This window comes from Salmo trutta, chromosome 4 (genome assembly GCF_901001165.1).
Source record: "Salmo trutta chromosome 4, fSalTru1.1, whole genome shotgun sequence".
NCBI lineage: Eukaryota > Metazoa > Chordata > Actinopteri > Salmoniformes > Salmonidae > Salmo > Salmo trutta.
In genome coordinates, this window is record NC_042960.1 from 14,001,246 (window position 1) to 14,023,795 (window position 22,550).

General features: G+C 43.1%; 2 protein-coding genes and 1 pseudogene across 2 annotated transcripts in view; all 3 read right to left on the bottom strand.

Annotated features, from left to right (window-relative positions):
• Window positions 1-13,904, bottom strand: part of LOC115191382 (protein suppressor of hairy wing-like) — a 43,362-nt pseudogene extending 29,458 nt beyond the window's left edge.
• The window catches only part of LOC115191369 (zinc finger protein 23-like), a 417,143-nt gene that overhangs the window by 305,225 nt on the left and 89,368 nt on the right, over window positions 1-22,550 (bottom strand). The window lies entirely within an intron of this gene.
• LOC115191325 (zinc finger protein 235-like) lies at window positions 16,186-19,370 on the bottom strand. Its single transcript, XM_029749202.1, has 3 exons — window positions 18,981-19,370; window positions 18,609-18,736; window positions 16,186-17,547 (listed from the first exon to the last, which is right to left on the bottom strand). The coding sequence occupies exons 1-3, from the start codon at window positions 19,162-19,164 to the stop codon at window positions 16,591-16,593; spliced, it is 1,269 nt and encodes a 422-aa protein (XP_029605062.1). The 5' UTR covers window positions 19,165-19,370; the 3' UTR covers window positions 16,186-16,590.

Here is a 22,550-nt window from a genome sequence, read left to right on the forward strand (position 1 = left end):
CCTGAATGCATGTAAAGTGGAGTGGGTCGCGACAAGTGAATTTGTCTCCAAGCTTTCCCTGTAATCTAAGAAATCTCTGCCCTGTGAGTGTCCGTCTCCAAGGTGACCATCTCCATTCCATGTCGGAGGGGCGTCGCCCTCCACTTTCACAGTCAATTCATCTACAACCAGACCCTCTCCTTTCTTATCTAGGCACCCTTCAGAGTATACACTACTACTGTACCGGTTCCAGTCCCCTCTAGACAGATCAGTCTGTCTCTCTAAACCCAAGAGCATGTTGTCAGGGTCCATCTCTGTAGCGTAAGAACAAGACGGATCATCACTGCCATTGTCTAATGTGTCACCACCATCACCACCTCCACATGAATGATCCTTACTCTGGCTCTGATGAAATACTGGTAAATACTCTGAGCCAGGAGCAGGAGGACAGCCCAGTGGCCCCAGCCTCTCTGGATCTGACCTGTGGTCAGATCCTGTGTGTAAAAGCCTTTTCGTTACAGTTAAAGTTTCTTTGTCTGTCTCTGACTTTAGGATGGCGTTCGGCGTTTCACCGAACTCTGTGATGCTGCGTCTGGTCCTGGGCTGGGGCATGGCGGTGTTGGATTGGTCCCCCGTGGCTACAGTCTGGATGTCTCTACTGTGCCGTGGATCCTCTTCTCCTTCAGTCCTCTCCTGCTTGACCAGAGACGATCCTCCAGGACCTGCAGCCTCTCCATCTGCAGACTGACACAACAAGAGAAGAGGTTATTACCGGTACATGAGTTGAATTGGATAACAATGTCGTAGGTGATGAGATAATGGGCATAATACCAACCCAGAGATGGCGCTAGTGGGGCACCTATTTAGGATAGATAAACGGGTGCATTATGAGGGTCTGATTAGGATGTGGTGAGCTGTAACGTGTAACACCTGTAACGTGTCACTTCCTGTTGTAGGAAGGAAGAGGAAGAGCTAGGTTTTGATTTTTGGGAAAGTTAGTTGTTTAAAAGTACATTGGAAAGTTCTTGGTAGCTACCTAGAGCTACCTAGCTTCTTATGTTGGATCCCGCGACGCAGTTGGCATCAGTTGCTGGGACTGCTTGTATCTTTCCAGTGATCCTGCCGACCAAGGACGGGTCTGAGGAGCTATTTGGCGTCGTAGCTAGCCTAGCTGCTAGCTAGCTGAACATCAAGCAGCCCGCGACGCTTTTAGCCATTGTGGCTGGGACCACGGATTGTCCCGGGTTTGTGGCTGTCTAGATCCCTGCTGTTTGTTGTTTTCAATTTTCCCCGTCACCTGCTCTGTCTGGAACTGCGAGGAGTAACAAACAGCCTAACATACGTTGCTAGCTACCATGACAAAGACCAAAGCCGGCGGGAGTACCGTTGAGGACAGTGCCAGTGGCGTCTCTACAAAAAGAGACCAACAAGAAAATAGCTTCAAGTGTTTTGTCCAAATACTTGTGGATTCTACTAATAAAAGAATGGACGACCTGACCAGAGAGATCCAGGACCTGAAGAACAGTTTGCAGTTCTCCCAGGATCAGCTCGACGAGTCGAAACAGGAGAACGGCAAGATGACAGCAATCTGTAACTCATTGAGAGAGGACATCAGTTCTGTGTGTGAATCCATGATAACAACGACCGATAAATCCGACTATTTCGAGGGACAATCAAGGCGAAACAACATAGTTGTGGACGGAATTGCAGAATCGCCACATGAGACCTGGATGGAGTATTAGGACAAAGTGAGGGAAATTATCTCTGATAAATTGAAGATGGACCACAGAAGGATTGAGGTGGAGCGTGTCCACAGGACTGGAAAACCCATCACCGGCCCAGGTGATGGGCCCAGGCGATAGTGGTCAAGTTCCCAAGGTTCAAGGACAAGGTAGCTGTTCTGAAAGGAGCCAAGAACTTGAGAACAATCCTGAAGCTGTGCGCCAGAAGAGGAAAGAACTGATCCCAGTCATGAAAGCTGCCAGAGCGCATGGGGACATCGCTTCCAGAAGCCTGGAAGGGATGAGAGAGCCAAGCCTATGGGTCCGTAGCCTCAACCCCGCAGCACACACACACACACACACACACAAATTGATTAATGGACTGCTGAATGTATATTTTTTTTCTCTTGCTTTGTTTGCTCTCTTATCTCTGATAAGCTACCCAGGAAAGGGCTGAAAATAGCCCATATTAATATATGTAGCCTTAGAAATAAGGTTCATGAAATCAATAACTTGCTACCATCAGATAACATTCATTTCTGAGACTTACATAATTAATTTGATGATAACATTTATAGAAGAGACAGAAATGCTTCTGGTGGAGGTGTATATATATATACACCGACTGGTTTTCATCAAGCTGTCCGCTCAAGAGGAAGCTTCTTACTGTAACCAGTGCCTGTAATCTGGTTCAGGTTATTAATCAACCTACCAAGGTGTTGTCATGACGTTGGCCTGTTGGGGGAGGTTTATGACCCCCATAAATCCCCCCCCCCCCCCCCCGTTTCTCTCTTGCTACTCTATAGAGTTGACTCTTGAAAAGCCCTTTGTTAACATAGAGATTCTGGAAACATCAAAAGGTGGGAAACGGAACCATATTTCGGTAATCCAACCAGTTGAAAATATGCATGGGTACTTAATGAATATGATGTCAGTTCAGTTGGCGTCTGAGACATGATTACTGATGATAGGACGACAAACTGTATCTTGGAAAATCTACAGATTCTAGTTATGAGATTCACATGGAAATGTTGTGCAATTTAAATGTTTAAATATGAAACTATTTGTGAAAATATTAAATGTAAATTTAATCGTCCCACCCTATTCAACAGCCAGTGAAAAATCAGAGCGCCAGATTTAAAACCACAAAATGTCATAATTCAGAGTTCTCAAACATAGGACTATTTTACACCATTTTATAGATACACTTCTCCTGAATCGAACCACGTTGTCCGATTTCCAAAAGGCTTTACAGCGAAAGCAAAACATTAGATTATGAGTACATCGACACAATAACCAATAACCACACACACAATAACCACACAGCCATTTTCTAAGCAACTAGCATGCATCACAAATACCCAAAACACAGCTAAATGAAGCACTAACCTTTGACGATCTTCATCAGATGACACTCCTAGGACATTATGTTATACAATACATGCATTTTCTTGTTCGATAAAGTTCATATTTATATATAAAAACAGCATTTTACATTGCCGCGTGACGTTCAGAAAATATTTTGCCTCCAATACTGCCGGTGGATCAGCACCACAATCTACAAAAATACTCGTCAAAAACATTGATAAAATATTAAACTGTCATTCAAAGAATTATAGATTAACATCTCCTGAATGCAACCGCATTGCCAGATTTCAAAATAACTTTACTGGGAAATCACACTTTGCAATAATCTGAGTACTGAGCTCAGAAAAAAACACTAGGCGATACAGATAGCTGCCATGTTGGAGTCATCTAAATTAATAAATAGTATTAGAAATATTCACTTACCTTTGATGATCATCAGAAGGCACTTCCAGGAATCCCAGGTACTCAACAAATGTTGTTTTGTTCGATAAAATCCATAAATTATGTCCAAATAACTCCATGTTGTTTGCGCGTTCAGTAAGGTACTCCAAATGTAGGGCGCGCGAGAGAAATGTCACGACGAAAAGTAAAAAAAAAAAATGGTATTTACGTTCGTTCAAACATGTCAAACGTTGTAAAACATCAATCTTTAGGGCCTATAGAACGTGAAGATTCAGTAATATTTCAACCGAATGGTTCCTGTGTCTTGAAAAAGGTTTTGGAACAGAGCATCCTCTCTCGTGAATGCGCCCCAATGAAGTGATGTCATTCCCTGGTCTACAACTTCCATGCCTTCTAGTCGGGTCTCTGTTCATCGTAGACGCTTCAAACAACTTCCTAAAGACTGTTGACATCTAGTGGAAGCCTTAGGAAGTGCAAAATTAACCCTAACTCACCGTGTGTTCGATTGGCAATGACTTGAAAGGACTACAAGCACCAGAATTCTCACTTCCTGCTTAGATTTTTCTCAGGTTTTTGCCTGCCATATGAGTTCTGTTATACTCACAGACATCATTCAAACAGTTTTAGAAACTTCAGAGTTTCCAAATCTACTAATAATATGCATATTCCAGTTCCTGGGCCCGAGTAGTAGGCCGTTTAATTTGGGTACGTTTTTCATCCGGCCGTGAAAATATTGCCCCCTACCCTAGTGAAGTTAATGAGAGAACGGTTTGTCATAAGAACACCACTCTGCTCACTCAGAGGCCCCGCCCAAGTGAACAGACATGGGTTGTAAACTATGAAACACACCCTTCTTTCACCACTATATAAACCCGTTGACGAAAATTCAACTTCCTGTTCCAATGACGTGAGGACTTGCGGTCCCCGCGTTAAAAAGGACAAGGCCACCTACAGAACTAAGCCAACCTCAGCATGAGCTCTGGTTGAATGACCAAAACCTAACGAAATTAGCATTGAATTTCAACGTGAAGATGACGATCCACATACCAAAAGGATGAATTTTGACTATACCAGCCAGAATATAGCATGAGCTTAAAGTATGGCAACTTGGTATGAACTTTGAACTCTTATTCACTAAAGAAGTGATACCACCTAGCCGTTGCGTTAGCGCAGCAACTGTAGATGTGGGCTAGGAGAGAACGGACAGAGTATCTGTCTACCTCACGGCGACGGTACTACCAAGTATCCGTTCTACCACCAAACATTCTTCAAAGGACAACCCGGCCTTCTATCTATGACCAATCTACCGAAGCGCAGCTCAGAGTAAATATTTATGGCATTTTCCTTTTTCAAATGGGCAGTTATTTAGAATGTATAAGATACTGCATTTACGATAGCATAGCTGCCTATGGCCCGATAGAGACACAAAATCTTTTTGTTCCTCAGTCTTCCCGCTCTTTCATTCAAAACCCAACCCCCTTTCTTTGTGTAACCAGCCGTCATATCTGTTCCATCCGCTAGGGACGTTTTCCTTTATGACATAATTTGTAATCAATGTATGATCCATTCTGTGTAGGTGTAATTCTGTGCGATTTATTTAGGTATTTAGTAAATAAATAATTAAACCACATTTTGTATTGCTGATTCAACTTGTTAGCCAGGGTTCGTGAAGATAACCAAGAATTTACAACTTTCAGATGAGACTAAATAAGGTGACGATTAAATATTGACTGCTATTGAGGTAAAAGATTACCAGGTCTTTAAGAGTTTATTCGGAAGATAACAGATCTATAAACATTATTTCGTGGTGCCCCTACTTTCTAGTTAATTACATTTACATGATTAGCTTAAATCAGGTAATATTAATAACAGAGAAATGATTTTATAGAATAGCATGTCATATCACTTAATCCGGCATAGCCAAAGACACGACAGTGTTTACAAACACTACAGGAACAAGATGTGCGGCAGGTAGCCTAATGGTTAGAGCGTTGGGCTAGTAACCGAAAGGTTGCAAGATTGAATCCCCGAGCTGCCAAGGTAAAAATCTGTCGTTCTGCACCCCTGAACAAGGCAGTTAACCCACCGTTCCTAGGCCGTCATTGAAAATAAGAATTTCTTCTTTAACTGACTTGCCTAGTTAAATAAAAAACCATCCACATGTATCGATCACATTTTTATTAATGCTGTAGAACTTTGTTCTAAAGCTGTATCCGAACCCATTGGATGCAGTGATCACAATATAGTGGCTATATCCAGGAAAGCCAAAGTTCCAAAAGCTGGGCTTAAAATAGTGTATAAGAGATCATACAATAGATTTTGCTGTGACTCTTATGTGGATGATGTTAAAAATATTTGTTGGTCTGATGTGATTAATAAGGAGCATCCAGATACTGCACTTGAAGAATTTATGAAATTGCTTCTTCCAATTCTTGATAAACATGCACCTGTTAAGAAACTGACTGTTAGAACTGTTAAGGCTCAATGGATTGATGAGGAATTGAAAACTGTATGGTTGAAAGAGATGGGGCAAAAGGAGTGGCTAATAAGTCTGGCTGCACATCTGACTCGCTTACTTACTGCAAATTGAGAAATTATGTGACTAAACATGACAAAAAGAAGAAGAAACTGTATTATGAAGCCAAGATCAATGACAAAGAATTATGGAAAAAAACTTTAGATTACTTTAAATGAAATTATGGGCAGAAAGACATTCAACTCCATCTTTCATCGAATCAGATGGCTTATTCATCACAAAACCATTTGATGTTGCCAATTATTTTTATGATTATTTCATTGGCAAAGTGGGCAAACTTGGGCAGGAAATGCCCATGACAAACAGTGAGCAATTATATTCATGCATAAAAAAACAAATAATGAAAGGAAAGCAGTGCAAGTTTGAATTTTGTAAAGTTAGTGTGGGAGAGGTGGAAAATTATTGTTAAAGATCAATAATGACAAACCTCCTGGCATTGACAACTTAGATGGAAAGCTACTGAGGATGGTAGCTGACTATAGCCAACCCTATCTGTCATATTTTTAATCTGAGCCTGGAGGGAAGCCAAAGTAATTCCGCTACCCAAGAGTGGTAAAGCGGCCTTTACTGGTTCTAACAGCAGACCTATAAGCTTGCTGCCAGCTCTTAGCAAAACGTTGGAAAAAATTGTGTCTTACCAAATACAATGCTATTTCTCTGTAAACAAATTAACAACAGACTTTCAGCATGCTTATAGAGAAGGGCACTCAACATGTACTGCACTGACACAAATGACTCATGATTGGTTGAAAGAAATTGATAATAAGAAGATTGTGGGAGCTGTACTGTTAGATTTCAGTGCAGCCTTTGATATTATTGACCAAAACTTAAGTGCTATGGCTTTTCAACCTCTGTCATATTGTGGATTCAGAGCTATCTATCTAATAGAACTCAAAGGGCTTTCTTTAATGGAAGCGTCTCTAATGTCAAACATGCAACGTGTGGTGTACTGCAGGGCAGCTCTCTAGGCCCACTACTCTTTTCTATTTTTACCAATGACCTGCCACTGGCATTAAACAAAGCATGTGTGTCCATGTATGCTGATGATTCAACCATATACGCATCAGCAACAACAGCCAATGAAGTCACTGAAACCCTTAAAGAGTTGCAGTCTGTTTTGGAATGGGTGGCCAGTAATAAACTGGTCTTGACCATCTCAAAACTAAGAGCACTGTATTTGGTACAAATCATTCCTTAAGTGCTAGACCTCAGCTGAAGCTGGTAATGAGTGTGACTGTTGAACAAGTTGAGGAGACTAAATTACTTGGCGTTACCTTAGATTACAAACTGTGATGGTCAAAACATATAGATTCAATGGTTGCAAAGATGGGGAGAGGTCTAGTCGTAATAAAGAAATGCTCTGCTTTTTTGACACCGAACTCCAAAAAGCAGGTTCTGCAGGCTCTACTTTTGTCTAATCTTTTTTATTGTCCAGTCGTGTGGTCCAGTGCTGCAAGGAAAGACCTAGTTAAGCTGCAGCTGGCCCAGAACAGAGTGGCACGTTGTGCTCTTAATTGTATTCAGAGGGCTGATATAAATACTATGCATGCCAGTCTCTCTTGGCTAAGAGTTGAGGAGAGACTAACTGCATCACTTCTTTTTTCTATGCAAACAAATCTCAAATTGTTTGCATAGTCAACTTACACACCGCTCTGACACACACACTTATCCCACCAGACATGCCACCAGGGGTCTTTTCATAATCCCCAAATCCAGAACAAATTCAAGAAAATGTACAGTATTATTTAGAGTCCTTATTGCATGGAACTTCCTTCCATCTCATATTGCTCAAACAAACAGCAAACCTGGTTTCAAAAAATAGATAAAGGTACACCTCGTGGCACAACGCCTCTCCCCTATTTGACCTAGATAGTTTGTGTGTATGCATTGATATGCAGGCTACGTGTGCCTTGAAAAATATATGTAGTTCTGTCCTTGAGCTGTTCTTGTCAAATGATGTTATGTCATTCTGTATTATGTTTCATGGTTTTTGTGGACCCCAGGAAGAGTAGCTGCTGCTTTCGCAACAGCTAATGGGGATCCTAATAAAATAACAAATACCAAAAGGATTATACTTGGATCTTACCTAACATAGATGTTAACACAGTGTCAGAAAAATGAACCCAAAGCCAAGCCCTACGGAAAATATAAGGCATGTGGACGATGTAATCACTGTCGGATAAACGCAAACAAGTGGAACAGATGAGCGAGGAAAAAGAGCCTGCAATGTCTCTCGGTCAAATTCCCGGTGCCTAGCGCCATGGACATGAAAGGCGATTTGCATCGAAACTGTCTGTTTTTCCGTGATCAGTGGGAGAATGATGAAATCGCTACGGGCTTAGATAAAAAAGACCCGCATGTGCGAGTGGGATCACTGCTCAGTATTATTGGAAGACAGTGTCATATGCTTCAGCGTCTCCTAGGTCTGGGGGGAAGATGATTGGAACAATTCAAAGAAAATCCTTGACGTTTTACAAAGACGTTTTGAACCTGCTCGTAATGGGATTTATGAAAGATTCATTTTTAACACGTGAACAAACTCAAGCAGAGACATCGGGTCAATATGTTGTGAGGCTGCATCAATTGTCTGATTCATGTGATTTCAGTGCAATGAGAGACAGTGATCAGAGACAGACTTGTGATTGGCTGTAAAGATAACAGGGTAAGAGAAAGAATGCTGCGCGAACTTACACTGACTAAAGCCATAGATCTATGCAAAGCAAGCGAACAGATGCCGATCCAATTTAAAAAGATGAACACTGTCCCTGAACAGGCAGAATCTGTTAATAATGCCACTCAGAACAAACACAGAGACCAGGTCGACGAAAAATGGAAACTAAATTTGTTGGCCAGTGATGCAAGGCAGAAAAATACTAAAGATGGCTGCATGTACTGTGGATCAGCACAGGCAAGAGCCAAATGTCGAGCTTATGGGGGTTCTGTGCAAATTCGGTGGAGAAAAAAATTACAATTTTGCTAAAGTGTGCAGACAAAGTAAGCCTGTCAATCTGCTAAAACAGGATATAAGCAGTGATCATAATGATGATGAAGAAGCTGACATGCTATACATGACAGAGGTCAATTATGTTCAAAGACAAATGGTTTACAAACTTAAAGCTTTCCCCACTGACAACTGTGATTATGATCCAAGCAGCACGATCAAATGCCAGCTAGACAGTGGCTCAACTGTTAATATACTTGGCTAAAGAGACTTTATGCAAGTAATGCAGGATGGAGATGCAAAGCCACAACCAAGCAAGGCTAAGGCTGTACGATGGCTCGGTTATTACACCAGCAGGGGAGTGTGAACTACAAGACAATCATGATGGGGAAACATATGTGCTAAAGTTCCAAGTGGTGAAAACCTTGCAGCAGCAGCCTCTCCTTTCAGCAGAAACGTGTGAAAAGGTGCTACAACTCAACCACCAACATGTCGTTCATCATGTCAGCACTAAAGAAAAACAAAAAGGTCCCATCAGACTTGAACACCTCAAGCGGGTAAAACTGAAACAGTTTGAGGACGTTTTTGAAGGGATGGGGGCTCTGCCAGGTGAGCTCCACCTGGTGGGGGATGAGTCTGGCAGACCAGTTCAATAGCTTCCCAGCCGAATCTCCATTCCACTGAAAGAAAAGATACTAAAGGCTGTTGATTCAATGGAGGAACAGGGTGTCATTACAAAGGTCACCAAACCTACAAAGGGAATAATTAACATGGTTGTGATGGAAAAGCCTGGCAAAATAAGAGTCTGCCTCGATCCATGTGCCCTGAGCATTACCGAATGCCTACCATTGAAGAGGTACTGCCAAGCCTGGCAAAAGCAAAAATCTTTTCGGTTATGGATGCAAAAAAATGGTACTGGCAGGTACATTTGGATGAAGAGAGTAGTTACCTCACCACATTTTGGACCCCCAATGGTAGATACCGGTGGACAAGGTTACCTTTAGGAGTGAAACCAACTGCAGAGGAATATCAGCGAAGGCTACCGGATGCACTTCAGGGACTGGCAGGAATAAGCGTCATAGCTGATGACATCTTGGCAAAGGGCTGTGGTGCCACAATGGAAGAAGCAGTATAGGACCATGACCACAACCTGACTCAGCTCTTACAAAGAGAAACGGAGATGAATCTATAGCTGAATAAAGACAAAAGTTAAGCTCAGGCTCACAAGTATTACATTCATGGGACATCTTTTGACAGCTGAAGGCCTGAAGCCAGACTCCAAGAAGGCGGAGGCAGTACAGCAAATGCCGCCACCTACAGACGCAAAAGCAGTGCAGCGACTGATTGGTTTTGTAAATGACTTAGCCAAATTCTTACCTCATCTGTCTGACGCTTGTGAGCCATTGCGTCGGCTGACCAATAAAGATGTGCTGTGGGCATGGCGTCCTCAACATGATGCTGCATTAGCGCAAATCAAGAAATTGGTAAACAACCAACCAATACTGAGGTACTATGACCTCTCTGAGGAAGTGACCCTACAATGTGTTGCAAGTGACAAAGGCCTATAGGCAGCGCTCCTGCAGAAGGGGCAGCCCATTGCATTTGCTTCGAGGACATTGACACCCACAGAGCAAGGATATGCCCAAATTGAAAAGGAGTGCCTAGCCATATTGTTCGCCTGTGACCAGTACCTTCATGGTGGGGACTTTATCACGTTGCACACTGATCACAAGCCGTTTGAGGTCATCTTCAAAAAACCTCTTCTGTCTGCCCCGAAGCGACTACAAAGGATAACGCTAAAGCTTCAGCGTTATCAACTACAGGTAGTATACAAGAAAGGAGTAGAACTTCACATTGCAGATTTCTTGTCTTGAGCAGCACTACCAACAGCTAGTCACGTGCAATAATGGGCAAATGAGACTGTACATGCTCTACAGGCTGAGGTTGAAGACGTGAACCATGCTACTGATCAAAACATCTCCCCGCAGACACGGGATGTTATCCAAAGCTCATTCAGCAGAGGACAAGACTTCTCGAACGCTTCAGTCTTTCATCCTAAGAGGCTGGCCGGACACAAGTAAGAGTATGCCCATCCTGGTAAGGGACTGCTGGACATACAGAGACAAACTCACAATGCAGGAAGAGGTTGTCTACAAAAGGTGACAGGGTGGTAGTGCCAGAAACTCTTCGCCCGATGATTCTCTCGTATCCAAGCAGGGCACTCAGGGATCGAAGCCAGTCTCAGGAAAGACAGACTCAGTATTTTAAATTAAAACATTTTGTGGCCGTGTGCAGCATATGGAATGCTAATCTACCTAAGCAGCAAAAGGAAACCCTGCAGCCAGCACATCCTTGGTCTAAAGTGGGAATGGATCTGTTCACAGTTAAGAGTGTTCCTTTCCTGATTATAGTGGACTACTATTACCATTTTTGGTAGGTGGGGAACGTGATTGACACAACAGCCGCTTGCATCATCGATTGTTGTAAGCAGCAGTTTAGCAGATATGGCATAGCAGATATGTTATAGTTACGGATAATGGGCCCCAGTTCACGAGTCACGACTTTGCTTTGATTGCAAAAGCCTGGGAGATCCATCATGTGTCCTCCTCACCCTACCACAGTCAGAGTAATGGTAAGGCTGAGTCAGCAGTGAAAATAGCAAAGACTCATCACAAAGGCTATGCAGAAAGGCAGAGGTGTGGCAAGCCATTTTGGCGTGGAGAAATACTCCCACAGAGGGCTTCAGCAGGAGTCCTGTACATCGCTTAATGTCTAGATGTCTAGACGCTCTCTGTTGCCAACAGCTCCCAAGCTCCTCGCACCTAAGGTCATTAGAGATGTTCAGGCACACAAGCATGCACGTCAGGACAAGTCAAAACATTACTATGACCAGCATGCAAAGAATCTGCCTGTAATAAAACAAGGCCAAACTGTCAGAGTGCTCCTGTCACCTCAAGCCAGAGATGCAATATGGAGTCTTGGCACATGCATAGGGCACATCAGCACAAGGTCATATGAAGTGGAAGTAAAGGGTCGAAAGAATCGAAGGAACTGGAGGGGCATACGCCCAGTTCAGCAGAGCATGGGGCATAGGAGGGCCACATGGGAAGACTGTGAATATCCCCTGGATGGTGTGGGCAGGACACATAATGAGGAGATGGGGAATACCCCACCAGGGCAGTTATCTCTGCCGACCGTTCCTCCACAATTTCAGGAGGATGTGGAAGATGAAGAAGAGGCCCTGAGGCTCCCAGAAGTGCCCAATATGCTACCAGTGCGCCACACTAGGACAAGAAAAGGAAAAAGGTGTTGATAATGTAAATAGGTATTTTCACGGTGGTATTAAAATGGTATGAAGTGCTCGAGCTAATTCTATATGAAAAGGAAGATGTTAAGATAATGAGCATAATACCAACCCAGAGATGGTGCTAGTGGGGCACCTATCTCGGATAGATAAATCACATTTTATTGGTCACATACACATGGTTAGCATATGTTATTGCGAGTGTAGCGAAATGCTTGTGCTTCTAGTTCCGACAGTGCAGCAATATCTAACAAGTAATATCTAACAATTCCACAAAAAATACCAAATACACACAAATCTAAGTAAGGAATGAAATAAGAATATATAAATATGAATGAGCAATGTCAGAGCGGCACAGGCTCAGATGGACAGTATAGAACACAGTACACATATGAGATGAGTAAAGCAAGATAGAATGTCGTGACCTGTAACATATAATACCTGAGTAAAGGATTATTCTTGCATCTTATCTCACTCGCCGACGTGAGTTATTCACACACACATATTAACAGTAGGCAAGTCTCACAAGCTCCCCTATGGCAGATAAATGAGGATGTACATGTATGTAAGTGAATAGCTGAGGGGAGCCTTTCTGAAATAAAAAGGCCACATTTGAGTTACAAAGCAACTGTAATTTCTGGTGTAACTATTACACTAACCTCTATCATGATAATGTGCTGGGTTGAGGTTCCACTCCCCTCATCAACAGTGATTGGTTGGTCATCTCTCCATGTATTGTGTCCCACTGGCTTCACAAAGCTCCTGTGGCCTCCAGTGAGATGTCCTTCACCTGAGAGAGTGATTAGGGGAAAAGAGGTGGTTAGGCACTTCTTAACACTTCTTATAACTTCTTGATATACTATTTATTGATTGATGTATTATGTCCCATGCATCACATTGTTTTCATTGAGTAAATAATAGGAAAAGCAGTAAATCAAGAATCTGGTTACAATACGATATTGTGTCTTTGTGCAAGATAGCCAAGTAATCAAGGGAATTATTGCATTCTATGCAAACACTGACCAAGATCCAATTATGGGTAACACATCTGAACACAAGTGCAGAGGGGAACGGGGCGACAGGCACTGAGCTATATATGAACGGCGACCTGCTCTGCAGCCTTCTGCAAACTGTACCTCTTGCAATTCCTCTGTATCGGTCGAGGAGCTTGACACTTCTGGGACGACTGGCGAGGACGCGCTCTCGCATTGTCCTCTCTGCGCGCTCCCGTGACACCTTCATTTCCAGTAGTTTCCTCCGTAACGCCCTGTTTTCTTTCTGGCTTTGAGTTATTTCCAAACGAAACACTGCATAGTCGTCGTCTACGAGTTTACAGATCTCTGCCACTGCTGCATTCGCTAACACCTCCATAATGGAGGCTATTTGAGTGTGAAAAACCATACAGTTAGCCATTGTTAGCAGCTAGCGTAACCTATATAACATCTACCAACCAAGTCCTGTCTCTAACACGAATTAAATAATACATGGGGTATGTGATGCTGTGCAGTTAAATTAACCATATTTTGAGTTCCATGGTGTTTCTAAATGTCTAAATATCAAGAATGAAAAAACGCTAATGTGTAAATTGTTCTTGGTCATTGTTTACTTCCGTATACACTGAAGAGAAAGGACGTTATTAGTTGGCGCAAAGCTACGGTGTCTTCTTCGTGTAGCTTTCCAGCAGACAAGACGCGGGGTTGCTTATTGCTGCCTTTTGCAGGTCGGAGTGCGGATAGAACCTTTTTGGTAAAAGGATTGGGAAAATCAGAAAGGTCACTGTTGCTTCTACATTGATAAAGTTGTATCATAAAGTTATTGGTCCCCTCCCCATGTCAAACAGTTGGATTCATTATTAAGGGGGTAAGGTGACATCACCTTAACTCTCATGATATTCTCTTACATAATTTAAATAAGCACCAACACCGGAAAAGGCGTGTTTGCAGAGGGACGTGGTTTATATAGCTAGATAGCTACTGGTGTCAAAATTTGACAGTAGGGTGTCAGCAAATATAATTAAAAGTTTACACCATTCATCTACGGCAAAGATACTTCTATGTTTCCCTTTTTGGCTGTGCCTGGTGTTAGCGAGTTATTGGCTAGCTAGGTCTTCAGCCAGCATGGAACAAAAGGGTTGTTCAAAACTCCAACGCAGTTAACTCACCCGTCAGTGCTGATGTGGACTGCATCACAAGAGACATGCCAAACGGTAGATGTATATATAAAAAAATTGGCTTAGCTTGAGATGATTTTACTGCAACACTTCTCACTGCATTCAAGTTGCTTGATATAGGCATTTCAAAGAGCTGCCAGTCAAGGCAAGCTCATGAATATAAGCTGCCTGCACACCCAACCTGTCTTTTCTAACTTCCTGGTAGTTAGTCATGAGAAAAAAAGTATGTTTCAGAATGACTGTTCAGGACCTCAAACTTGCACCACCATCTAACCCTGCACCTATACACTATCCCCAAAAACCCACCACCCCATCCCACTACTTTGGCCCTAAGAGATCCTACACCAGGCCGTCAGCCTTGGAGGATGGAACCCCTTCTCTCAAAACTCCCTGTACATTTTCTGCACTAAAATCTCTCACATCCAAATATTTCTGCTGCTGCAACTACCACATCTATCTTCTGTGATTTCTGCTCCATCAGTGCAGTGCGGTTTATCACCATGGCTTTAAAAGCAATAAATCCAACCTGACAAAATCTCATTTTCTCTGGATCTCTCTCTTCAGGCCTACTCATTAGGGGGCTCCCAGTCGAATCACTCACCCTCTACTCTCTTCCCTGCCTCAGCATAGGAAATGTTCCTCCCTACTCGACCTCTGACAATCTCAATTTGTCTCTGAGGGCACTTCGAATCCCCAGCTGCATGGGCACAGTTGACACATTGCTTTCTCTATCCCAACTGTACAATCCCTTTGACTATTCCCTCCTACACATTTCTCACATTGTGGGATCTCCCTTCTACACACTGCTGCAACATGTCTGAATCTTTAGCACCTAAAGCACCGTAGTGGGCTCGGACCATAGGCCCTCACAGAATAGCAAATATAACCTAACCTGACCTTATCAGGTAGAAACTCCGTGTCAAAGCTCAACAAGACAGACAGGGTATTCTCAGTCTCACCATTGCCACCGGGTCTACAGTACGTCTCACCAAACGGCAGGCGTCACAAACACCAGGAATATTATTTTTCATTTGATCCACCTCTACACTACCCCACTGATCACCCCTTTGAGTGGTGCCCTGTTCCGGAGAGCAAAGCATGACACAGGTTGAGCCCCGAGCTGCGAAGCATCCGCTTCCTCTGGGCGGAGGATGCACAAAAATATCTAAACAATTCCACTTCTTGAAACTTTCACAGATGTAACCTTTCCAGTTTGTCCTTTACCCAGCTTGACACAACGTATGGGTCGGACAAAAAGCAGGAATCCACTCTTTCCAAAAATCTCACTCCCACTGTTCCAAAATCTTTTCCGGTAAGATTCACAGGGCAAATATTGGAAGTCTCTACCACACCTGTCGCCGCAGGTATGCCCACTTCATCCTGGTCTACATCGCCACTGCCCACCAATTCCATTTTGAGATCCTCTAGAGACCAAGAAGACCTAAAGACAAGATTGTGTACTCCGGAGATGAAGGTCTGAACTTAGCACCATTCTTAAGCTTTCGCGTCATCACACCTCCCATGCTGTTCTTTGAAATATGGTTCTGCCTATTAAATTACACATCAAACCTTCTATTCATTATCACTATCGTTCAAGCTCAGAAAAGACTAGAAAAATGACCATAAATGACCTAAAAATAAGGGCTAGCTAGATCCCGAATCTGTGGAAAGGACGGAAACCTATAGGTTCTAACTTCGAAGGAAGCCAATGAAACTAAGACCACTTTAATTCTAAATGATAAACAAGAAAATAAAAAGTCAACATATCAAAAGGACAACATTAATTTTTATTTATTAACAGATTTGATCACCTATTTATAGTACATAAAGGAACAGGTACCACCTGATTATGTCAAATGTTTTGGGGGAGTGGGTGTTATAAAGGTGTTATAAAGAAGAGGGACATTATATTTGTTATGAATAGAACATAGACAAAGAGAAATTCATAGGGGGAATATAGTTACACTTCAATGACAGTATTTTGGCTATGCCAGCACACCAAACAACAAGTCTATCATCTGAGAATGTGAGCGTACCCAGATGCTCAACTGAGGGATTTAGTAATCACCAAAAAACCCTCTTATCCCAGATCACTCCACATGATAACTATAATATGTCAGCTAAAGAATAGTTCCCAGATATCCCCTGTGTACATCTCAAGCCACACTGCTACGATTTCTCCCCGTTGTGAATACTCCTATGTCTGATAAGGTTACTCAGGAAGGAGAAGCTCTTGTAACATAGTTTGCACTTGAAGGGCCTCTCCTTGGTGTGAACGGTCTGGTGCCTCTTCACATAAGTCGCCTCAGTGAAGCGCTTCCCACACGTGGGGCAGGCATACGGCTTGTCGGAGTCCGTCCTAATGCTCGACTTCCCATGTTGTGACCCAATGACATCAGAGGAGGTAGAAGCAGGAGCCAGCACCCTCAGGTGGTTAGTCTTTGAGCTCCCTCCTTGACCTCTATTCATTGTTTGGGTGTTGTTGGGATTGTGTGCTGTGTTATAGGCTAGGTACCTCTTGTGGTGAACGCCCATCCTGACCTTGTCTGTATTGGTGGGGTAACCATGAGGTAACTGAGGAAGGCTAGACCCAGGTCCAGGTCTTCTATGAACCCATTCACCAGGCATTAGATGAGATTCTGAAGGAGAAGACAGATTTCCTGATAGACTACCACCAGAGGGGTCTCCCACCACTCTCCATGAAGGCTGAAGCCCAGGGTGACCTGCTCTGTTCACCATGGATACTGTGGTGTTTGTATCATAGGAACAGGAGGGTCTATCTCCATCAGCCCCAGGCCCTGCTCCATCCCTGCACTGAGACTGTGAAGAGAAGGGTCTGGGCTGCAGACTGGATCCCTGACTGGAGCCTCTGTCTCTCTGATGACCACCAGGACTGAGGATGTTCAGTCTACCTGTCCACTGATTGTGTTCTGTGTGGTGGTGGAGTCTCTGTCCCTCGTGGTTGGGTCCTGGTTCCGACTTGGGAAGGAAAAGCGATGGCTCCTGGAGCGACGGCTCCTGATCCAGGGTTCTGATCCGGGGCCAGGGTTTGTGACCAGCTGCTTCAGAGGTCCAGTTTCTCCCACCAGGAACACTGGATATCAGTCGGTCCTCATGGACTGCAGGCTGTAAGCAAAAATTGAAGAGAAAAGCATAATGTTTTATATACAAACGTTTTTGCTGTACACAATATTATAAAATGTTAACCACAGTCAAGCCCATCTCTGACACTGTGATTTAAGTACCTAACAATATGGAGCCATTGGAGTTTATTATAAAAATTGTCCCTATGTGTTGATTCAAGAATTAAGTATAATGGTTTGGTTCGACTGACATAAGGGAAACAGTCCCTGCAATGATACAAAAATAACCAAGTCAGTCAGCACAGTCAATGTTGTATTTAATTTTAACAAAATGTTCATACACTCACATAATGTGAAATACAGTAGTTTTATTGCACAAAACGACATGTGACAAGTAGAATAACTCATTATGGTAACATTATGGTTTACCTTTTGTGTAAATCTGGTACCATTGCATTGCACACATCTTCATGTCAAGTAGACATGAATTAAAGCACTATAATTTCCTAATTAAAACATCTGCATCAAACAACAGGACAAGGTTCTCAATTTTCGTCAGTGAAGCATTTTTACACCATCACACCAACCATCACCATGTAACCTACTCTGCATTATCTTCTTTCCTCAGTTGACCTTAACCAGTTCCCTACTACCTCTAAAACACTGGCAGAGTAGATGAAGCACAGACAATGCACTGGCATTGTCTGAGGTCTGGTTTATTAGGAGTGTGTGGAGGACAAAAGTCAGGGAGTGTCTGTATTGTTGCAGGGTCCATGTTCCAGTTGATAGATCCTATAGAAGGCAGGCTGAAGGCAGCACCTGTTGGGTGGTTAACCTGAGGTGCCATCAGTCTCTCTGAATCACAACTATTGGAACAGGATGGAGCATTGCTAGTAGAGTCTGTGTCTGTTCTCTCCTGCCGCATATGGACACCTCCCCGTCCCCGCAGACCAAATCTACACCTTGCCCTGGTCTCAGCCAGTCTGTTGTCATGGAGACTAAGTTCAGTTTTTCTTTTGTGTTCGACTGTCTGTTTCTGGTTGTGGTTAACAGTGTTGTTCCCCAGCCCAGCCCAGAGTTGAGGACGCTGTCCCATCCACTGACCTCCACTATGTTGCCTCTGGTCCTGGCCTGCTCAGTGATGTCGTCCCCTGGGCCCATGGCTGCACCCGTCTGGGTCTGGGAATCTAAGATGGCCACCCAGTCTCCTCTGTTAGCCTCCAGCCAACCACCTGCAGGAAGAGGTTACAAAATACTTTACAATAATGGCAGAGAGAATTCTACATATGGAGTTCTACGTTTTTTTGGTCAATTACCTGGTCAAGTTCATACATTATTTTTTTAAATGTAAACATAAGTTGTATTGATTTCATTTTATGAATGAATAAAATTAAGAAATAAATGTGTATCCAGGTGTATCACTATTCCCATTGAAGATCTATTACTGTATCTAAGCTATATGTATTTCTCCCTTACCTTGCTCCCCCATCTTTAATTCACTCAGCAGATCGATGTTCTCTGGTCCGTCTTCTATTGTCTCCTCTTTGACCAGCAGCAGATCAGGCTTCCCATCCTCCATGTCTACTGACTGTAAGAGATACAGAGTGAGAGGATGTTGGATCAAGACATCTGATATGAGCACCCTGCTATGGAGCATCATCTGATTGGGCAATGATGGATAGCTATGAATACTATGCAAACATGTTAGTTGATTTGATTACGTAACACTCTAATGGTTTGATAATTGAAAGGCACACTTAAGACAGAATTTATCAAGACCAGGGGCAGTATCCACAAAGAGTCTCAGAGTAGAAGTGCTGATCGAGGATAAGGTCTGTCTACATCAGTGGAGGAAGGTCTGTCTAATTTGAGGAGGAAGGGGAGGACCATCCTGCTCAGTGAATTTCATAAAAATAAAAATGGTAAAACATTTAAAAAGTTATCCTTTTTAGATAAAATAATACTAAATATATTCACGTCACCAAATAATTCATTAAAACACACTGTTTTGCAATGAAGGTCGACAGTAGCCTCAACAGCACTCTGTAGGGTAGCACCATGATGTAGCCGGAGGACAGCTAGCGTCGGTCCTCCTCTTGGTACATTGACTTCAATACACAACCTAGGAGGCCCTTGGTTCCCACCCCCTTCCATAGACTTACACAGAAATTATGACAACTTCCAGAGGACGTCCTCCAACCTATCAGAGCTCTTGCAGCATGAACTGACATGTTATCCACCCAATCAAAGGATCAGAGAATCTAGAACTGAAAGCATAAGCTACTGCTAGCTAGCACTGCAGTGCATAAAATGTGGTGAGTAGTTGACTCAAAGAGAGAGAAAGACAATAGTTTAATGGTTTTCAACAAATTCATTTCTTCAAAAATTAAGGAGAAGCAAGAGAGAAAGAGAGTCATTTTTTTTCACTTTTAGTTTCACTTACTTAGCAAATGCAGCTGGCTAGTTTAGCCAACAAACACCCGGCTCAAACAGAGGGATACTATGTTAGCTAGCTGGCTATGACTATCTAACACAACACTGGAACTCTTCCAAGTCAAGGTAAGCTTTTGGTTTTATTAATTCATTTCCACTGGGGTCGCTGGTGTAACTGCTAAACTGCTTACTGACTATACACTAATGTTACTGCATGATTGTAGCAGGTTTACTAACGCATTAATTCTATTAGCAATGTTGACTAGGATGTTACTTTAGCTAATATGGGGACAACGATGTAGGCTATGTGTAGCGGTTATGACATGGTTTGGTTTTGAACGTTTTTTTTGTCTGGTCACATACAGGTGATGTGTTGTGCATTGAAGTCCACAAACGAAAGGAAAAGGTGAGAGGAGGAGAGTTTGAAAGTGAACTGTGTTTACGTGCCGTCGGGGGTGTATTCATTTCACAGATTCTGTTGAAAAACAAAAGCAAGCGAAACGGGGGGGGGGGGGGGGGGGGGGGGGGGGGCACTGACCGCTACTGGTCTACATAGTCTTATTTATTATGATATAAAAGGCAAAACTGATCCTAGATCAGCACTCCTAGTCTGAGACACTTTGTGGATACAGGCCCTGACCTAATACCATACAGACAGTAGTTTACAGTGGGCTCACCTCAGTGAGACTGTGTGTGGTCCTGTTCTGCTCAACTGGTTCCTCTGTGGGTTCAGGAGGAGGTGGAGTCTGGTTGTCCTCCATGACCATGTTCCCCTCAGGGTTCCCCAGACCCTCCTCACATCCCTCCTCCTTCACCGACAGCAACTCTGGACCCTCCTCCTCCTGGAACAGATTACACAGACATTCCTTCCCTCAGGTACGTACACACACATAGATAATAAAACACACTTTCAACATATTTTATTTTACCCCTTTTTTCTCCCCAATTTTGTGGTATCCAATTGGTAGTTACAGTCTTGTCTCATCGCTGCAACTCCCGTACAGACTCGGGAGAGGCAAAGGTCGAGAGCCGTGCGTCCTCCGAAACACAACCCAACCAACCAAGCTGCTTCTTGACACAATGCCCACTTAACCCGGAAGCCAGCCGCATCAATGTGTCGGAGGAAACGCCGTACATCTCAAATCAAATCAAAGTTTATTGGTCACATACACATGGTTAGCAGATGTTAATGCGAGTGTAGCGAAATGCTTGTGCTTCGAGTTTTGACAGTGCAGTAATATCTAACAAGTAATCTAACAATTCCCCAACAAGTACCTAATACACACAAATCTAAAGGGGTGAATGAGAATATGTACATATAAGTACATGGATGAGCGATGGCCGAGCGGCATAGGCAAGGTGCAGTAGATGGTATAAAATACATGTGATATGAGTAATAAAAGCCTGATTGCTAAGGTCATTTTAAGATGTCAGGCTTGAAAATATGTTCAGCCATTTTGGCACATGTGATTTTTGCAAATTTGTAAAAAAAAATTAAAACAGAAATACCTTATTTACATAAGTATTCAGACCCTTTGCTATGAGACTCGAAAATGAGCTCAGGTGCATCCTGTTTCCATTGATCATCCTTGAGATGTTTCTACAACTTCATTTGGGTCCACCTGTGGTAAATTCAATTCATTGGACATGATTTGGAAAGGCACACACCTGTCTATATAAAGGTCCCACAGTTGACAGTGCATGTCAGAGCAAAAACCAAGCCATGAGGTCAAAGGAATTGTCTGTAGAGCTCCGAGACAGGATTGCGTCGAAGCACAGATAGGAAGCCACTCCTCAGTAAAAAGGCACATGACAGCCTGCTTGGAGTTTTCCAAAAGGCACCTAAAGGATTCTCAGACCATGAGAAACAAGATTCTTTGGCCTGAATGACAATCGTCATGTCTGGAGGAAACCTGGCACCATCCCTATGGTGAAGCATGGTGGTGGCAGCATGCTGTGGGGATGTTTTTCAGCGGCAGAGACTGGGAGACTAGTCAGGATCGAGGCAAAGATGAACGGAGCAAAGTACAGAAAGATCCTTGAGGAAAACCTGCTCCAGAAAGCTCAGGACCTCAGACTGGGGCGAAGGTTCACCTTCCAACAGAACAACGACCCTAAGCACGCAGCCAAGACAACGCAGGAGTGGCTTCGGGACAAGTCTCTGAATATCCTTGAGTGGCCCAGCCAGAGCCTGGACTTGAACCTGATCGAACATCTCTGGAGAGACCTGAAAATAGCTGTGCAGCAACGTTCCCCATCCAACCTGACAGAGCTTGAGAGGATCTGCAGAGAAGAATGGGAGAAGCTCCCCAAATACATGTGTGCCAAGCTTGTAGTGTCATACCCAAGAAGACTTGAGGCTGATATCGCTGCCAACGGTGCTTCAGCAAAGCACTGAGTAAACAGTCTGAATACTTATGTAAATGTGATATCAATTTCATTTATTTGTTTATTTTTTGCCAACATTTCTAACAACCTGTTTTTGTTTTGTCATTTTGGGGTATTGTGATGTCATTATGGGGTATTGTGATGTTATTATGGGGTATTGTGATGTTATTATGGGGTATTGTGTGTAGATTGATGAAGGGAAAAAAACAATTTAATACATTTTAT

Coding starts and splice junctions, on each gene's coding strand:
- LOC115191325 (XM_029749202.1), bottom strand. CDS start 19,164: ATGATGCTCCATAGCAGGGTGCTCATATCAGATGTCTTGATCCAACAT. Junction 18,737..18,980: donor ATTAAAGATGGGGGAGCAAG/GTAAGGGAGAAA, acceptor CTCTTCCTGCAG/GTGGTTGGCTGGAGGCTAAC. Junction 17,548..18,608: donor CCAGAGGCAACATAGTGGAG/GTCAGTGGATGG, acceptor TTTTGCTTACAG/CCTGCAGTCCATGAGGACCG.